Source organism: Cricetulus griseus (assembly GCF_003668045.3).
Source record: "Cricetulus griseus strain 17A/GY chromosome 1 unlocalized genomic scaffold, alternate assembly CriGri-PICRH-1.0 chr1_0, whole genome shotgun sequence".
Classification (NCBI taxonomy): domain Eukaryota; kingdom Metazoa; phylum Chordata; class Mammalia; order Rodentia; family Cricetidae; genus Cricetulus; species Cricetulus griseus.
The window spans coordinates 35,652,024-35,670,075 of NW_023276806.1; the positions used below are offsets into that span (position 1 = coordinate 35,652,024).

The 18,052-nt window shown below is 39.7% G+C and overlaps 1 protein-coding gene across 2 annotated transcripts in view; it reads right to left on the minus strand.

Annotated features, from left to right (window-relative positions):
• Positions 1-252: 252 nt before the first annotated feature.
• Pde5a (phosphodiesterase 5A) overlaps positions 253-18,052 on the minus strand; it is a 136,984-nt gene continuing 119,184 nt past the window's right edge. For both annotated transcript variants that reach the window (XM_027395646.2, XM_027395645.1), the window contains 4 exons: positions 17,625-17,688; positions 8,188-8,262; positions 7,271-7,354; positions 253-4,155 (listed from right to left, as the gene is read on the minus strand). In XM_027395646.2, the coding sequence (XP_027251447.1) occupies positions 4,024-4,155; positions 7,271-7,354; positions 8,188-8,262; positions 17,625-17,688 (355 nt within the window). In that variant the 3' untranslated portion in view covers positions 253-4,023. The remainder of the gene's footprint in view (positions 4,156-7,270; positions 7,355-8,187; positions 8,263-17,624; positions 17,689-18,052) is intronic.

The window sequence follows — 18,052 nt, forward strand, 5'->3', positions numbered from 1 at the left end:
CCAGGTTGGTAATGATACCATCACCCTCCACAGTGCTGTCATGGTGTGAAACGTGACCCTCAAATTGGTAGCGAGATATTACCAATAAAATGACTATTATTGAAGAGTCTATTTAAGGACTAAATATTTATTAAACTTCAGTGTAAAATTCTCTTAAACTATTGGACCGGCTTTCCCATTGTGAAACCCAATTTCCCTATCCCTCCCTTATTCTTAAAACTCAAAGTCCCCTAATGATTACACCACATACAGTTCTTGTTCGTTTGTTTTATTTTTACAGCACTGCAAAAGGATAAAACAACTGATGTGTGATGACTTTGCACAATGGAAAAACCACCTTGATCATGTCTGACTTCACAGGGACCAGGGGTGGGTGGGCAAGCGCTTCTGAGGCGTGACACACACACCCCTCACAGAAGGTCAGAAATGGTTTTCGGTGTGGTGAGAGGAAAGAAAAGAAACCAACATTTCAATCATTTAAACGGCTTCACAGCAAAACATAATTTACATAGTAACTCTTTTATGCTAGTATAAAAATAGTGCCAGAAACTATATATTTGTTCAGATATATTGAAAAGGCATTAAGAATACAAATAGATATCAATAGTGGCGAGTGATGGTTCATTGGGGTTCTTAAACTGTAATAGAAATTTATATTTTCAGCTATTTACATCACTTCCAACAACACTCAAGACATGTCTACACAGGCTTTTTGATAAGAATGAGGCAGGGTGAGGTAAGCTCTAATACTTCCTTCTTTGCTCTCTGTGAGAGGGCAGAGGGGATTCACAGAGAACTCTGATGCCTCTCTGCCTGACTGGATATGGAAACATGATCTGTCATGGGAGATGTGACTTCTTCCTTACACAGGTGTTCTTCAGGCTATCAGCAGGTTAAAAGATCCATATTGACAGGAAGACAGGGTGTTCACAGATGTAGAGGAAATTCTGGATAAAAGTGCACAGTAGGTGAATAGGAAAGTGACGGGACGCCCTCTACACTTGCATGGGAAGTTGGCAGGATGAGAAACGATGGTGCACTTAGTCATTTCCTGTATAGCCCGTGAGCTCCATGGAGTTACTGCTCTGTCTCGGCCACTGAGCACTGTACCTAACATATGGACAGGATTGAATAACATATGGAGAGGATTTAATAAAAGGTGGCCTGATGCATGGCTGATACCAAGTAAATAAGTTCTACCACCTTATTTCAAACAGCTGTTTACAGGAGAGCAAGGGAACACTTTGTCTTCTGTCGTCTTAAATCAGGCTAAAGAAAAAGCCTCGCTGCTTACCTGCTATGGTTTGGGAGTGTAATCTAGTGAAAATCCCAGGAAATTTGGAAATGCAATAGTTGCCAAGCCTCACACTTCTGCAACACTCTGAGAGTAAAGGCACTTTACTGGTAGGCAAAAATTGTCTGGGATTCAAGTTCCTCCAAGAAACCAATATTTCTAGTACATTTTAATATCCATCCTTATCTCCATGCTGCTACTAACAGAAACTCTTCTTTGTAATTAATCAACCAGTGACAAAGCAGCATCCTGGGTTTAGGCTCCGAACCAGGTCCTTGTGGAGTGGATTAAACGTACTTGCTTCCCATCTAAAGAACTCAACATAAGAAATGACCTGTGGGGTGAGATCACTTCTTTACTCCAATTCCCCATTTCTGACAGTGGTCTCAAAGGCCCGTAAGGAAGGCTTAGGAGCTAGCTGCCTCCTGTGAAGTTTCCCTTGAACACAGGCTTTGCCCAAACTTAAATACATTAGAACACAGCTTCCTTAGGTGCAGAGGTTAACTGACTTACATTCATACAGCATCATGACCGGCAAAGGCAGATCTTCTAAACACATAAGAGCAGAAAATTTTATAGACAAGTTACAAAAACACAGGAATTTTTCTGGCTAAAAATTAAAATGAAATGTTATCATATTATTTTTCTACAGCCAGTCAAGCAATTAACCCAACAAACTGTCTAGGACAAGAACAGTATCTTGTTCATTATGGGCAATATCAATGCATGGCAGCATAAGGGAGAGATTATAATAATGTAATATAATAAATATATTCCAACTTGAGAGGCTACTAGAAAGGAAATATTCACATTCAGAACAAAACTGTGACTTGTATTCTTGTACCACAGACAGAAATCTATGTATGGAATGGTTTTCCTATAAAATAAAAATTATTTGAATAAAATACAAATCTCCTGTGTATGAACTAAAATACCCAGCAATAACATAACAAGGCATGGCACTGTTCTTCCTATTTTAATGTCTACACTAATAGGTAAAATAGACCATTACCTAAAGCAAACTCAGACTTCTTGCTTGTTAACATGGCAGACAAATCCTCCACACACAATGTCATCTTTAAAAATATTCTAAGTGACTTAAGCTACAAATGTGCATGACTACATTTCAGTATAACTGCTCAGTCACAACATGTGGGGTTCAGTGCTGGGCTAGGAGAATGTTCTCTAAGCACGCATCTGCACTCAAGAATTATGTATGCGTGCATGGGTGTATACAGTATGCTGATATGACTATTGTTAGTGACAGTCTGTGTAATTTACACACCAGTGCATTAGAGGCAACCTTACAGATTTCACCTGTACATCATGAAACACAAAGAAATAATACTCTGAAAATACAAGTATTACAATAGTAATACAATTACAAGTGGCATTGGGTGACAACTCCCTGGATTAGCCTTCACCAATACAAAGCAGTAATGCACAACTTGCTTTGCCTTTTCTCATCTCAGTTAAGAACAAAGCCACAGTAAAATGTACATACACAGGATCTAAAGGGAACATGTTGAATTTTAAGCCAATAGAAAAGGAAAAAGAAACCATTTGAATGCAAGTTAATGTTAGAAACCCAGGTCAAATACTTCACCCACTTTGGGAGGAAGTGGGAAAAGGGTGGAAGTTAATGAATCAAATCCCTCTAATTCTCCTCAAACTCAAGTAATATTGCCCATTTGGAACAGATACTCCTCCCCTAACCCAGCTGATGGGCGTGATTCACTATCTGCTCGAAATTCCGAAGGCTGTTTTTATTCAGGCAGAAGATTTCACACTCTGTCTCTTTGAACTCATTGTCTGAGCTCCCTTATAGACACAAACCTCTGCTACTCGTCTAATTATTTTCTTTTCCTGTAAATTTCAGAGAGGAATAAAGGTGAATTTTTGCACTTTCATACTGTAGTCATGCCTGATTTCAGGCAAGTGTGCTCCTGGGACCACTTTTCCATTGAAACTTGATTGTTGTGTTAAGGCAATGAAAAGTTAAAAAGAAATAGCTTTTAAAGTTTTCAGTATTTAAAATGCAGATTGTCAGAAAGAACTTCCAGTGAAACATTTCTGTAGGCTGAGGGCTATTCTGGGCCCTCCCATGTCTGGCACCTTGGGAAGGTCAGTGGGGGGAATCATTTGGCCCTGGGCTTTAAGTTCTGAGACTGCTGTCAGGTTGTTTGCTCTGCCACATAGATGGGATGTACTACAAGTTGTCCCCATCACAGAAAAAGCAGGGCAGCTAGGTACCACATTTTCTTGTTTCTCAATGCCTTAACTATGTTAAGACTCTTCAAGTTTATATTCATTTCTTCCTACCATCCACCCAGTCAACATTCATCTCATGATGGCTTTCAATGTCCCAGAACATAATCAATTTGCCTCTAACCTAGTTTGAGAGAGATTCCTAACATGTTTGAAATACCGGTGACTCAGAAACACAAAGGCAGTTATTTATAAATTTCCAGGCAAAACCAAACTGGGTGTCGGAAGGCCATTGACGCCATTCTTATCAATGTGTTATAAGTGAATATGACTCCTCATTTCACTTCAGTGGCATAAAACAAAAGTACAGAAAGTAGGTAGCAATCCCTAAAACAGTTCATGCTATGTCCTCTTAAAAGTTGTGCAAAAACAAAATACAGCAGTGGCGAAGTGCACACAAATATGCATAGTGTAGAAACCAGGCCTGTGGCAGTCTGCGCACGGCGGACGCGCTGTCAGCCTCACTTGGTCTGGCTGCTTTCCCCATTAATGAGAGTCTTCTCCTGCTGCTCTGCAAGGGCTTGCCATTTCTGTCTGTTCTTCTTGCAGCCATCCAGCAAGGGCAAACAGTCCTCTGAAACATGGGTCAGGGCCTAAAAAGAGAAAGGAAACAACTAGAATGAAGCCTCTGCCACAGGTTTGCCACTAAGGGCCACACTCACCGTGTGAGCAGCCCCACAGGTGGCATTCTCTTAAGTCCTAAGAACACACAAACACACAGAGTATTTGCCAAAGATTCCCCTTAAGCTACACATCTAAGGAGGCATACTTGAGGACAAAGAGAACACAAGCACTTCCAAGTAACAACTGAGGGGGCTTGATGGACAGCTTGAGGGGAGTGTCTGGGTAGCAGGTATTGTCTTGTATAGGACCTGAGTTTGGTTCCCAGCACTCAGGTCAGGGGGCTGACAACTGCCTAGTACTCCAGAGGGATCCATTGCCTCCAGCCTCTAGGAACACCTGTACTCATGTGCACATACTCGCACAAAGGCACACACATAATTAAAAATAAAAATGAATCTAAAAGAATGTAAATACTGAGCTATGGGGGCTCATTTGTGGGGCTGGACTCTGGGTCCCTATGAAAGTTGGCTGTCCCTGGGGGCTGTGGGAACCCATGCTTGTGCTTTCCCATTGAATGGTTTTACGAAATGTACTTTTTCAATGCAAGATTTTCATAAAGGTTATTATTACTACCAAGTATCATGCATTTATCTACAAGAACATTTACTGTAGCTTTCTTTGTCATAGAGAGACAAATGACAAATACCGAACAACAAGTCTGTAAGTATTTTATGGTCATTACAAATGTCTCAGGCACACATCTGACATGGAACTATGTATGTTATATCATGGATTTCAAGCATCAGCTATTATTAAAGGACATGGAAACATCTTACAGCACACATGCTGACATTAGTAGTTATCTATAAACAGTCAGACTATGAGAAATTTTCTCTTCTGGTTTGTTTCTTGGGACATTCTATTTGCTCTGCAGTGAGAATATACTACTTTTATGATAAAAGTGAAAACATCTTTTAAGATGATGTAAAATTCCCAACAGCTCAAAGAGTGCTAACACCAACTATAGAACAAAGGGAGATCTAGAATGGCTCTTCTGATTACACTAGCCTTCCTAATGACAGGGATGGGAAAATCAAGTGCCATGGGTACCACCAACTGAGAAGCTCTATACTCAAGCAACAGGGCAGTGTCTGTCATACAGAGGAGATCTGAAGGTGCCTAAAAAACTGCACCCAGCAGCTTCTGGAAAAGAACTTGTTCACAACAGAGGAAACTAGCCAAATGGACCCTGAGGGCTGTGGGGAGACAGTGCAGCAGAGGTGACATAGGTGCTCTATGGTGTTCCCTTCCTCCTTATCAGCAGGATTATTTATTAAACTATTTGGTGCTTGTGGTGATTTGAATAAGAATTGTCCCCTAGGCTCATAAATTTGGATGTTTAGTCACCAGGGGTGACACTATTTGAGAAGAATTAGGAGGTGTGGTCTTGTTGGAGGAAGTGTATCACTGGGGATGGGCTAAGAGGTTTCAAAAGCTTAGGATCAGGACCAGGACAACCCTCACCCCCTACCTCTTAGCCCCTGTGCATGTGGATCAGAATGGACTTCTCAACTACTTCTCCAGTACCAAGCTTGTCTGCATCTGGCCATGATGATTGTGGTGAGATCCTGTTTATACTCTAACAAATAAAGCTTGCCTGAAGATCAGAGGGCCGAGCTAGCCACTAGCATAGAGGTCTGGAGGTCTGTAAAGACAGACAGGAAATGAGATGGCTGGGCAGAGAGAGGAATATAGGTGGGAGGAGACATGAGCTGGGTCTCTTTTCAATCTGAGGATTTCATAGAGGTAAGAGCTCTAGTGGCTGGCTGCTCAGCTTCACTGATCTTTCAGCTTTCATCCTCAATTTCTGGCTCCGGGCTTTTATTATTAAGACCTACTAGAAGTCATATTATAGACGGTAATGAACTCTGAACCTGTAAGCAAGTCCCAATTAAATGCTTTCCTTAATAAGAATTGCCTTGGTCATGGTATCTCTTCACAGCAATAGAACTAAGACAATGCTAGAACCCTGAACTAAGAATGAGAACTGGAGACTGGGTGGTGGCGCACGCCTTTAATCCCAGCATTTGGGAGGCAGAGATAGGCAGATTTCTGTGAGTTTGAGGTCAGCCTGGTCTACAAAGTGAGTTAGAGGACAGCTAGGGATGTGCAAAGAAACCCTGTCTAGAAAAACAAAACAAAAACCAAACAAACAAAAAAATAAGGCTATGGCTTGGTGGTAGAATGCTTCCCTAGCATATACAAGAACCAGAGTTCGAGTCCCTCAGTGAAAAATAAATAAATAAATAAATAAATAAATAAATAAATAAAATAAATACAGCTGGATTCTCAATTGTGCTTTCTACCAACTACATATTTGGGGCAAATACTCTTTCTCTGTGGAAGATGAACTTTGCACATCCAATTACTGAACCTGCAATGTCTGGGTTGGAAACTTTGCAGTTTTTATTTGGCCTTAACCTTTCATGACAACTCCAGGGTAAATTTCTCAAATAAATGAAACTTATATCCATTTGAGCTTTTAGAAACAAAGACAGCATCTATTTTCTTTACCGGGTAATAAACATGTAAACCAGTGTACCAAATATTAGAAGCATCTTTCTACCAGAACAACAAAAGCTACAAAAAGAAAAGAAGTGACACTAGTAGAAGGGCAACTGGAGCCTGACTTCCTGCAACCTCCTTCTCTAAGTATTAAGAAAAACAATTCTTAACAGTATGCAAGCTGCAATATGACAGTGAAAAAAAGTTGGGTGACTGTGTTTTGTACTTAGGATAAAATGAAACTTGCAAAAGATCATGCTAACACAGAGTAGGCAGCAAATATCTCCTCGAGGGCAGCACCAGCACATGGCTCTTAGTGTCCCCTAAATTCATGTGCTGGTGTCCAGCACACCCTAGACACTCAGGAGATATTTATATATGGAGTGAGTCACTGCTTTTGAGAAATAAGAAGTGTGAAATGTATCCCTTGTTCTGTAAAGACATTACCTTCGTCAGCAGAAAGAAACACTACCAATGATAATTACATTTTTTTGCCTTAGAAGCAAAAATATATGTCTAGTGTTAATCTCTTCATAACATAATCTAAGTTTATCAATCTAGTATTTTCCCTGTAAATACCTCATACAGCTGCAAGCAGATGGCGTCTATGAACCCAACTTGCATACTTGGGATTTTATTTTTCTTCTCCCTGTTCATTAGATCCTGAAAATACACACAGACAGATCTACAGTTATTCCAAGTTCAGAGGAAAGGCTGCTGTAAAAAGATAGATCAGTGGTTATCTCAAGGAGCTAAGATGGCAACTATGTATGTATGTATATGCATGCAAGTATGTATGTATGTATGTATGTATGTATGTATGTATGTATGTATTCCTGACCCTACAAAGAAAGGGAAGAAACTAAAACAAATAGATCTCACATTGGAGATCTGTACCTTTATATTAAATGGCAACATCAAACACTTTAAAGTCACTGTTCCCTTCTGGAAATTTTCCCTCGCAAAATAATGAAGAGGAAGGGGCAGCAATGGAGCTGTTTATCACTGTGCTGTTAGTGACAGTGAACTTGGCAAATACTACAGCAAAGGAAGTGAATTAAGTTGTGATTACACTCATTTCATGTAATTACAATCCATATACAACAAAGATCATATTAGAATAAATGTGGTTTATTACATTCAAGTGGAGAAAACAAACTACAAGAAAATTGGGGGCTTGACTTGTAAGCAATTTTGTCTTCTTAGCTTGCTTTTGCTTTTGTAATCAGCATGTTTAATTCTTCTGAAAAGAAAGTGTTAAAATGTACAACGAGAAACCCCATTCCCACAGAAAGGTATCATAGAAGTATTAAGAAGCATTATACTCTTTAGCCAAGTGTGGTCACATGCTTGTAACTCCAGCACCAAGAGGCCTAGGCAAACGGATTGCATGATTGAAACTAGGCTGATGTACTCACTAAGAGCCTGGCTTTACGGTAAGTATATGGTTCAAAAATGTGGTTGAGTAGTTCTTACCAATAAAGCCTCGTACTTACAGCAGGCTCAATGTTGAGTTCTTTTCTCTCCCTGTCTCCTTGATCGAAGAATTCAGCTGCCACGAGTTCTGCTATCTGAAACAGACAGCAGACTGAGTGCTAGGGGAAAGCATGCCATTCTGCAAAACTGGGACTTTGAATAAAGTTAATTAAATGTAGCAAATTGCTTGTTCCCACCACATCAGGAGCATTAGGATAAAACAGCAACAAGAAACAGAAATAAGGCTGCATTTGCTTTAACCATACAACTAACCACGATCATGTGCTCTTCTGTAACTAAGCAGGAAGTGACATGTTTCATTCAGTTTGCCAATCAGTACCAAGACTGTGCCCATCTGTATGAATAACCAGCAAGCTATTTATCAAGCACCTGCTTCTTTAATTTTTTTTTTCCGAGACAGGGTTTCTCATAGCTTCGGAGCCTGTCCTGGAACTCACTCTGTAGACCAGGCTGACCTCAAATTCACAGAGATCTGCTCATCTCTGCCTCCCAAGTGCTGGGATTAAAGGCATGCGCCACCACCGTCCAGCTGTTTAATTTTTTTAAAAAAGCACAAATTTCTTGAGAATTTCATAAAAAGTATTTTGATCACATTTAGTCTCTACTCAAAACTCCCTACCTGGCTTGTTTTCAAATTCATGGCCTCCTTTTTCTTTAATTGTTGTTAGCGTGTGTGGGTACAGATATAATTTCTAAACACATTAACTACAGCCTGCTCAGTCAGCATAATGTTACTTGTGTGCATGTTTTCAGGGCTGACCACTTGGTATGGGATGTGCTCTCCCTGGCTGGGGAAGATGGTCTCTCCTGCCCCCATAGTTGTTTGTGAAAGCTTGAGGCCTCGTGAGTTGTTCCCCAACCATGTTATCACATCTACCGATGTCATGTTGGGCAGTCATGTTGTTCAGACTTTATGGATGTGGCTTCTGACATTCCTAGGAGACAAGATGTCACAGCAAACCCCGTGTTCTTAAGCACCTGTGTATAAAAGGTGGGTAAAAAAAAGCAAACGCACAAACAACCACCACCCAACAAACAACCAGCACCCAGCCAGCTGTACTGCAGCTGCTTGACAGGCTTTTAGGTTTCTTGTAATCTCTCTTGCAATCTTTTCTTCCAATTTCTATTGTTGATGAACACTCCAGTTTGTCTATCTTAGAATTTCCCAGAGCCTAGATTCTGTAGACCACATTCTCATAACACCTTTTCCTGGTTTCTTAAAGCCTAGCTAGATTGACATTTCATTTTCTCACCAGTCAGCTCCTTAGGCATAGTGCAGTAGTCAGTCACTAATTATATGGAGTCGGCCCCTCTTTTTGTGATACTGGCAGTAATTACTGATGTTTTCTGGAGTCCATTTATTAGGGGTTTTCACAAGGGTGACAGTCAAAGCCAACATTTCTTAGCTTTGTTTTATCAGCGTTAAGTACCAGTAAGTTTCCCCGCATCAATTATTTGGATATGCTTCAGTGTAATTCATATTTAAGAAAACAGACTTCTTCCCAGTGTACCTATTATAAACCCACTTCGTTCTCAAGCATCTACCAAAGGTGCCAATTTTTTCTAATACTTTTATTATATGAATTCTTGGGTTTAAACATATTTATGTATGTCAGTCCTTCTGGGTGCTCAACTTCTTCCATTTTGGCCACTGCAAGCTTCTTGGACTTGGTGTCTGTTCTCTGGACAAACTCTATTACTTTCTGGTAACTTCTGTGCTTTTAGTATAACAAGGCTGTCTATGCTCATCTTCGTGCTCTGTGGTTCAACTAGTCATGTCTTGATGGAGCCATGGATGCTCCAAACTGAGTCAATTAGAGGCCTCGGTCCAGAAGAAACTCAATACCAGTGGCTCGTCATTATGCAGAAACTCTTTCAAGGGATAGAACTAGAATGAAGCATAATTTCACAGAGTATTTCCAATTCAAATTCAGGGCAATAGGATTTCTGTATAATGCTACCTGTCTTAGAGCTTTATCTCTCCATTCACACGAAAATCCTAGTTGTCAACACCAACAAAGCTTCTTCTCTGCTTTTGCCCCATACTGCCTACAATACTAATTGAATATCAATATAAAATTACCCACAATAACAATTAATTTAAACTTTTTAAGATTTATTTATTAAGCTGGGCAGTGGTGGCGCATGCCTTTAATCCCAGCACTCGGGAGGCAGAGGCAGGCGAATCTATGTGAGTTCGAGACCAGCCTGGTCTACAAGAGCTAGATCCAGGACAGCCTCGAAAAACCAAAACAAAAAACAAACAAAAAAAAAAGATTTATTTATTACTTTGTGTGTATGAGTATTTTTATTGCATGGATAACTGTGGACCGCACCTATGCCTGGTATCTGCAGAAACCAAAGAGGGCATCAGAATCAGATGCCCTAGGACTGGAATTACAGATGGTTGTGAGCTGCTATGTGGGTGCTGGGAATGAAATCCAGGAAGGTCCTCTGTAAGAGCAACAAGGGCTCTTTTTGTTGTTGTTGTTGTTGTTGTTTTCCAAGTCAGGGTTTCCCTGTGTAGTTTTGGCTGTACTGGAATTCACTCTCTAGACCAGGCTGGCTTCTGCCTCCCGAGTACTGGGATTAAAGGCCTGTGCCACTACTCTCTGGCTGCAACAAGAGCTCCTAATTACTACTGAGCCAACTCTCCAGCTAAATGATAATGGTTATTAAAGTTATTTTAGTTTTATATCCTTTCATGATTCATATGCTCATTATCTGAATTTCCCCATCACCTAGTATTTATTCTTTCTTATTCTCCTTTCTACATTATATTGTATCTTCTTGAACATTTGTTTACACCTATACATTTATATCTACAGCATCTATATCTGTGTCTACATAGATCTGTGTCTAGGATCCACACATGAGAAAGAACATATAGTTTTAGTTTTTCTTTCTGAGACAGTGTGACCTTGCCTAACCTTATACATTCTAAGTCCACCCATTTCCATGAAAATTTTATGATTTCATTTTTCTTAGAGCTGATAGCATTCCAGTTTATATTTGTACCATATTTCACTATCTGTTCATCTGGTGATAGACTAGGTTGACTCCAATCCTATGCTACAGTAAATAAGGCAGCAATAAACCTGAGTATGCAAACATCTCTGTGACTGAGTACAGAGTTCTATGAATATAGGCCCACAGATGGGTCATGTGGGAGCTCTATTTTTAAGGTTCAAAGGAACCTCCAAACAAACTTCCATATGGTTGTAATAACTCACACACCCCCCACCAGTGATGAACAATGGTTCCCTATTCTCCAAATTGTCTCCAACATTTGTTGTCAAATTTGTTGATGAGAGCTATTCTGACTGGGATAATATGGTATCTCAAAATAGTTTTAATTTGCATCTCCCTCATGGTAAGGGTTATTGAACACATTTTATAAAAGTCATTGGCCATCTGTGTTTCTTTTCTTGAGAACTGTCTATACCTTCATTAGCCCATTTGTTGACTGGCAGTTTTATTCCCTTGGCAAATTAATTTCTTAAAGCCTAGCTGGTGCAGATTTTCTCACTCTGCAGGTTGTCTGTCTGCTCTGCTGATGGTTTCCCTTTGTTCTGCTTTAAACTTTTCATTTCACGTAGGCCCAGGTAGTTGCTGCTGACACTGAGGGCCAGTCTCTGTCCTACAGCAGGTCTATTCAGAAGTTCTGTCAACCCACTGTCTTGAAGGGTATCCCCCATTTTCATCAGTAGTCTCAGCATTTTGGGTTTTAAATTAAAGTCTTTGATCTCTTTTGAATGGACTTTTGACAAGTGTTAAAAGATAGGACTCTTACTCCATTCTCTTGAAGGTAGACTTGTCAGCACCATCTGTTGACTAGGCTACTCTACCTCTCCCTAATGTATTTCTCACTCCTTTGTAAAAAATCAAGCTGGCATAGTTTTGTTGTTTTATTTCTGGGTCCTCTCATTTATTCCAATGGAATACCTGTCTATTTAAATTTTAAAAATATATTTTATATAGGTGTTTTTCCTGCTTGTATGTATGTACACCACATGCAGACCTAGTGCCTTCAGAGGTGAGAAGAGGGCATCAGATCCCTAGGGATTGGTAAGTGAACATGGGTCTTCTGGAAGAGCAGCAAGTACTATCTCTCCAGCCCTGTCTACTTTAACAGTTCTGTAGTATAATTTGAGGTTAGGTGTTGTGCTACTTCTCAAAGTATTCTTGCTCCTCAGAATTGCTTTGACTATTGCTTTTTTTAGTTTTATCAAATTTGTCATTGATTTTTCATTTTACTTTTTTGGGGGTGGTGGTGAATAAGTGCATAAATATAATTGATAGTGAAAGTATAAAATCTAGTGTGGAGCCCCACATTTTCAGAATGGCTATCCTAACTGTGTAGAAGTTCCCTGGGATGCCCAGTGTATTAGTCAGGTTTCTCTAGAGAAACTCTGCTCTGTGATTCACCAATTCACCTATGAAAGGTTCCAAACCACATCCCTATCTGCCACTGACACCTGAAGTAACATAGGGTCTGCTGGATCGTATGTTTCAAGTGGTAAGGCAGCCTTCACAGCAGCCTGGACCTGCTGCAGAGCCTTCTTCTATTCCAGGCCCCCACAAAGCTAGCAGCTTTCCTTGACACTTAGGATAAGGGCCAAAGTCACATACCCAAGTGAGGAACATGCTGTCTCTAGAATCCAGATAGGACCAGTAACTGCTGTGTTTCTTTCTCAGTGGTGGGAGGGGCCGGGTGCAATGCTTATCCTTCGCCTCGGAAGGAGTATCTCTGCATGGTCCACACCACCGGACTCCTAAGAATTTCACTGAGGTAGAGGCCCCTGAACTTTGGTTGGATTTATTTCCCATCCTCTGATGCACATATGTGCTACTGACAAGTCCAAAGTGGTTGCTGCCTTCTGCTCACTTGGTCCAATTAGCATACTGTCATCAATATAGGAGACCAGTAATTTTGTGTAAGAGAAAGACAATCAACATTTTTTAATCACAAGCAACTGTGTGAGCTTCCATATTAAACCTAGAATCTCCACTCAGTGGACTGTATCAATATACTCAGTCTGATCTAGTTTGTTTCTTCCACCATTATCCCAAACCTATAAAATCCATTCCCACACGGATTCCCCGAGAGTTCTGCTTGAATGAATTGGCAAATTCATTAAGCTCTTCTGTGGTATACTGTACCTTCTCATGGACCTCATTTATACTTCCACTCTAGGAGCCTGTTTAGCCTTGGGGTCTGGTCATAGGTCTAGAGGAAAATATTGGTGGGCCCTGAGGGACATCAGTATTGTCTTGCCTGGCATCTCTTCCAGGGGAAGTTACCACTGGTTCAGTAGACAAAGCAGGATTAATTCTCTCAGGATTAGGAAGAAGGGGCGGTATTGCTGGAAGTCAGGTAGGGATGCACCCTCTGCTGGGGTGGAGAGACTGATTCCTCTGCTGAAACAAACCCTCCAGAATCTGAGGGTTCAAGTCCTCAGCCTCAGGAGGACCCTCTACACATCTCCATCCCAAGTTACGGGATCCAATTCCTTGCCAATTAGTGTCCTTCCTTTAGCCGATGACACCTTCTGAGGCCCGGCCTTGGATTTTCATTGTAATTCAGACAGTCTTATGGTGAGGGTTCAGTTTGATTTTGCACAACTTGAGCTCAGTGGCTGCTGGAGAGAAGACTGTCTTCCAGGGCACACTTAGAAACCTTTAGACTGTTTATGCTCACCTAGAGCATTGTACCACAGAGTTCATTGTTTTCCTTTCTCACTGGATACTGAGATGCTAGACGTTGGTTAATTTTACCAGGCAGCTCACTTTTTCCTTTTGTTAATATATGCAGAGGTGCTAGAAGCAACCAGCTGGCACTGGTTTTCCCACAAATGTCAAAAGTTCTCTGCATAGAGTCACTAAATTCCTTGCTCTTCCCAATAAGTCAATCGGGATAAGCAAATGCATTTATCTCAATGCATTCCTCAAATAGTTCACACCAAGGATTTTTAATGCTTTCCATGATTATAAGAGGCCCTAGTAACTATGGGTGCCAATAAGCTGGAAAGCCTGTTCCAGATACTTAAAAATTCATCCTTATAATTCTTTTTCTGTAGAACCACTCCTGGTACCACAGTATGCATTAGTCAGGTTTCCTTGGAGGACCAGAACTGATGGAATGAAGATGTATGGAGTGGCTAACAGGCTGTGGGCCAAGTAGTCTTTAACAATGGCTGTCTCCCAAGAATCCCATAGTTGTTCAGGCCACAAAGCTGGGTGCCTCGGCTGATCTTTGGTCTGTGTTGGAATCCCAAAGAAGTAGGTTCTAATGCCAGTGAAGGAATGTCTCAGCATCAGGAGAGATGGACTCACCAGCAAAGGTGAGGGCAAGCAGCAAAAAGCAAGTTTCCTTGTAGGTCCTTTTATCTGGTCTGCCAACAGGTGTGGCCTAGGGTGTGCCTTCTGATATCAAATCATTCAGATTTAGGGTAAGTCTACCAAGGATTGAATTGAGGAAATCCTTTAAAGGTATCCTAGTTACTTAGGTTTTATCTGACTGTATATGTGGTCAAGCGGACAACCAAGATTAGCCATTACATAGAGATTTTGAGGTCTAGCTAATCTCACTGTGCCATGGTTTTTATTGGAAAATCCTTTATAATAAAGTTTTAATTATAAGAAATCTTTCTTTTTTATCATGATTTTGTTTTTAAAGTAGACCCCTCTATAGACTTAGGGTAAATTACCATTTCAAGGACTTGGGGAAGAGTGTTTGCCTAACATACTCATGGCCCTGGCTTTCATTCCCATCAGCTAAAATTAATTAAATTAATAATGAAATTACTGCTTATTACTTTAAAGATTTAAAAATTATTTATGTTTCTCTCTCCGTGTGCGTGCGCACACGCTGTAGGATAATCTTATTGTACACTATGAAGATGTGTCTCTGCCTAAGGCACCTTCTGATTGGTTTAATGGGTGACAGCTAGGTAGGAGAGGATAGGCAGAACTTCCAGGGAGGGAGAGGAACTCAGGAAGAAGCCGAAGCACTAGGATTCAGCCAGTGAAACTGGGAGGGAGTTGGAGAAAAGATAACAAGCCACATGACAGAATGTAGATTAATATAACAGGTTAATTTAAGTTATAAGAACTAGTTGGGAATAAGTCTAAGTTAAGGTCAAGCAAGCATTCATAATTAATAATAATTCTCTGTGTCATTATTTGGGGGCTGGTGGTCCAAAGAAAGTCCAACGAGAAAGACCTGTCACATGTGGGTGCCTGGGTGCCTATGGAGGTCACAAGAAGGTTTTGGGGGGCTTCTGGAACTGGAGTTATGGAAAGTTGAGAGCTGCCTGATGTAGGTGCTGGAAGTGAAACCCAGCTTCTGAAAGAACTGCTCTTAACTGCCAAGCAATCTCTCCAGTCTAGAAATTACAGTTTTAAAGTTACCTAGAATGAATTAGTCTTTCTTAGGGTGTTCTTCTTTTGTTTTTCTAAATCTAAATCAGGTTTATCTATTTTTACTTCCATAGTCAATTTATTTTAAACTCTCTCTTTTTTAAACATTGATTTATTTGTGCATGTATGTATGCACATGTGTGACAAGGTGTGTGTCTGGAGGTCAGAAAACAGCATCATAGATAAACTCTAGCACAGCAACAGTGGGTGATTTTAATACTCTCACCAATAGGTAGGGCATCCAGACAGAAACCAAATAGAGAAACTTTTGAGCTAAATGACATCATAAACCAAATTTGACATTTACAGAACATTAGTACCAAACACCAAAGTATATACCTTCTTCACAGCAGCCCACAGAACTTTCTCCAAAACTGTCCACATATTAGGACACTACGTGAGTCTCAATAAATATGGGGAAAGTTAAATGACAACGTTTATCCTGTCTGATCACAGAATAATAAAGCTAGATATCAACAACAGAAATGACAAATAGTACAGAAACTCATGGAAACTAAGGAGTACACTACTGAATGACAACTGGGTCAAGGAGAGGTCAAAGGAAATCACCAACTTCCTACTTTAGGATGAAAATGAAAACACAACATACTGAAATCTATGGGAAACCAAGAATTCAGTACCAAGAAAGTTTATAGCACCAAGTGCCTTCATAAAAAGAATTAGGAAATTTTATATTAATAATTTAATTATACACCTGAAAGCTCCAGAAAAAAAACACCCAAAAAGAGTAGATGATAAGAAATAATCAAACCCAGAGGTGAAATTAATGAAATAAAAATAAAAAAATAGAATACAAAGAATCAATGAAATGAAGAGCTGGTTCTTTGGAAAAAACAAACAACATATTAAAACTTGATAAACCTTTAGTCAAATTAACCCAAAGACAGAGAGAGAGAGTTCTAAGAGATCTGATACCCTCTTCTGACTTCATTGCACAAAGCATGCACATGGTGCATACATATGAGATAAAACACTCATACACATAAAATAAACCTAATTTTAAAATAGAAAAAAAAAAGAGACGAAAAGGGAAGTATTACAACAGACAGTGAGGAAATTCAGAGAATCATATTCTATATTCTACTAAACTGGGAAAATCTAAAAGAAACTGATAAATCTCAAGAATATATGACCTAACAATGTTAAATTGACATGAAGAAAATAGGCCCATAACATCCAATGAGATAGAAACAGTAATTAAAAAAAAATCTCCCAACTAAAAAAAAGCCCAGAGCCATATGGATTGAGAAAAGAATCCTACCATATATTCAAAGAAGAACCAACATCAATAGCCCTCAAATTATCCTATAAAATAGAAATGGAAGGATTGTTTCCATTTTTTTTAAACGAAGGCAATATTATCTTGGCACCAATGATATATAGCCTAGAGTTTTGTTTAAAAGCAGGCCAACAATCTTTGCTTGTATATTATGATTTCCAATGCAATCCCTCCAAACAAAAACACAGTAAACATAACAATGCATATCTAGTCATTTTGGGTACCTTTACTCTATTCCCTCTGTAAAACAGTTGTGACAGTTACTTCTCATTTAGAGGGAAGGATCTGTTTCTAGCCTCTTGATCAGATCCTTGCCAACATCTATTAACACTCCCTACATCTACCTGTTAATGTCTCCTTAGAACAGAGGGACAGTCTAACAGGTTAAATCACAAGAAAATCTTGCTTCTTCTAATTTTCAAGACCAAAGGGAGATGCTTCAAAAAATATTCCAAAGTGAGCAAGAAGTAATTAGCACTGTAATTAAACCAGCAGCTAGTTTTATACCATCTTTTTACATTAAGTGTAAATGAATCTTTAAAAAAAAAAGAGAAACATTTTCATGTTCAATTATCTGCTTTTAATACTTTTAATACTGCTTAAAAATCAGGGGGAAATTTCCATAAATCTTTACTTCCAAAGCTAGCTTTAAGTGGAGAGACTTCTCTTATTTTGACTTTTTAGTGTTGCTTTGGTCACCACTGAGCAACATACCCGTTGTTGAACAGGCCAGGGCTTGGTAATCGCAGAGAGATCACAGGCAGTCATCAGCATGGCTCTGTTAAAGGAAAGAAAATCCCTCATAACTTGTGAGTATTTATCCTCAGTAAGTAGTCACCAACAAAAAGTTAAATTATAATCTGCTTAACAACAGAAGACTCACATTTTGAAGACCAAAGAACCAACAGATTATATTCATTTTGGAACCAGCTGTTGTAACTGTGACACAGCCTCACTGTTTGGTTGTCTGTCCTGTGTGTTACTGGAGTTCATCCTTGGGGTAAAAGCTTGCCTGATCATTGATTTTTCCACATTGATAATGAGATGAAATCATACCGATTAATCACAAGGATAGCATCACACATCCTAATGAAAACAGTCCTGGCTTAGTGGGCCACCTTAATTCACTCACCCCCTGTAGG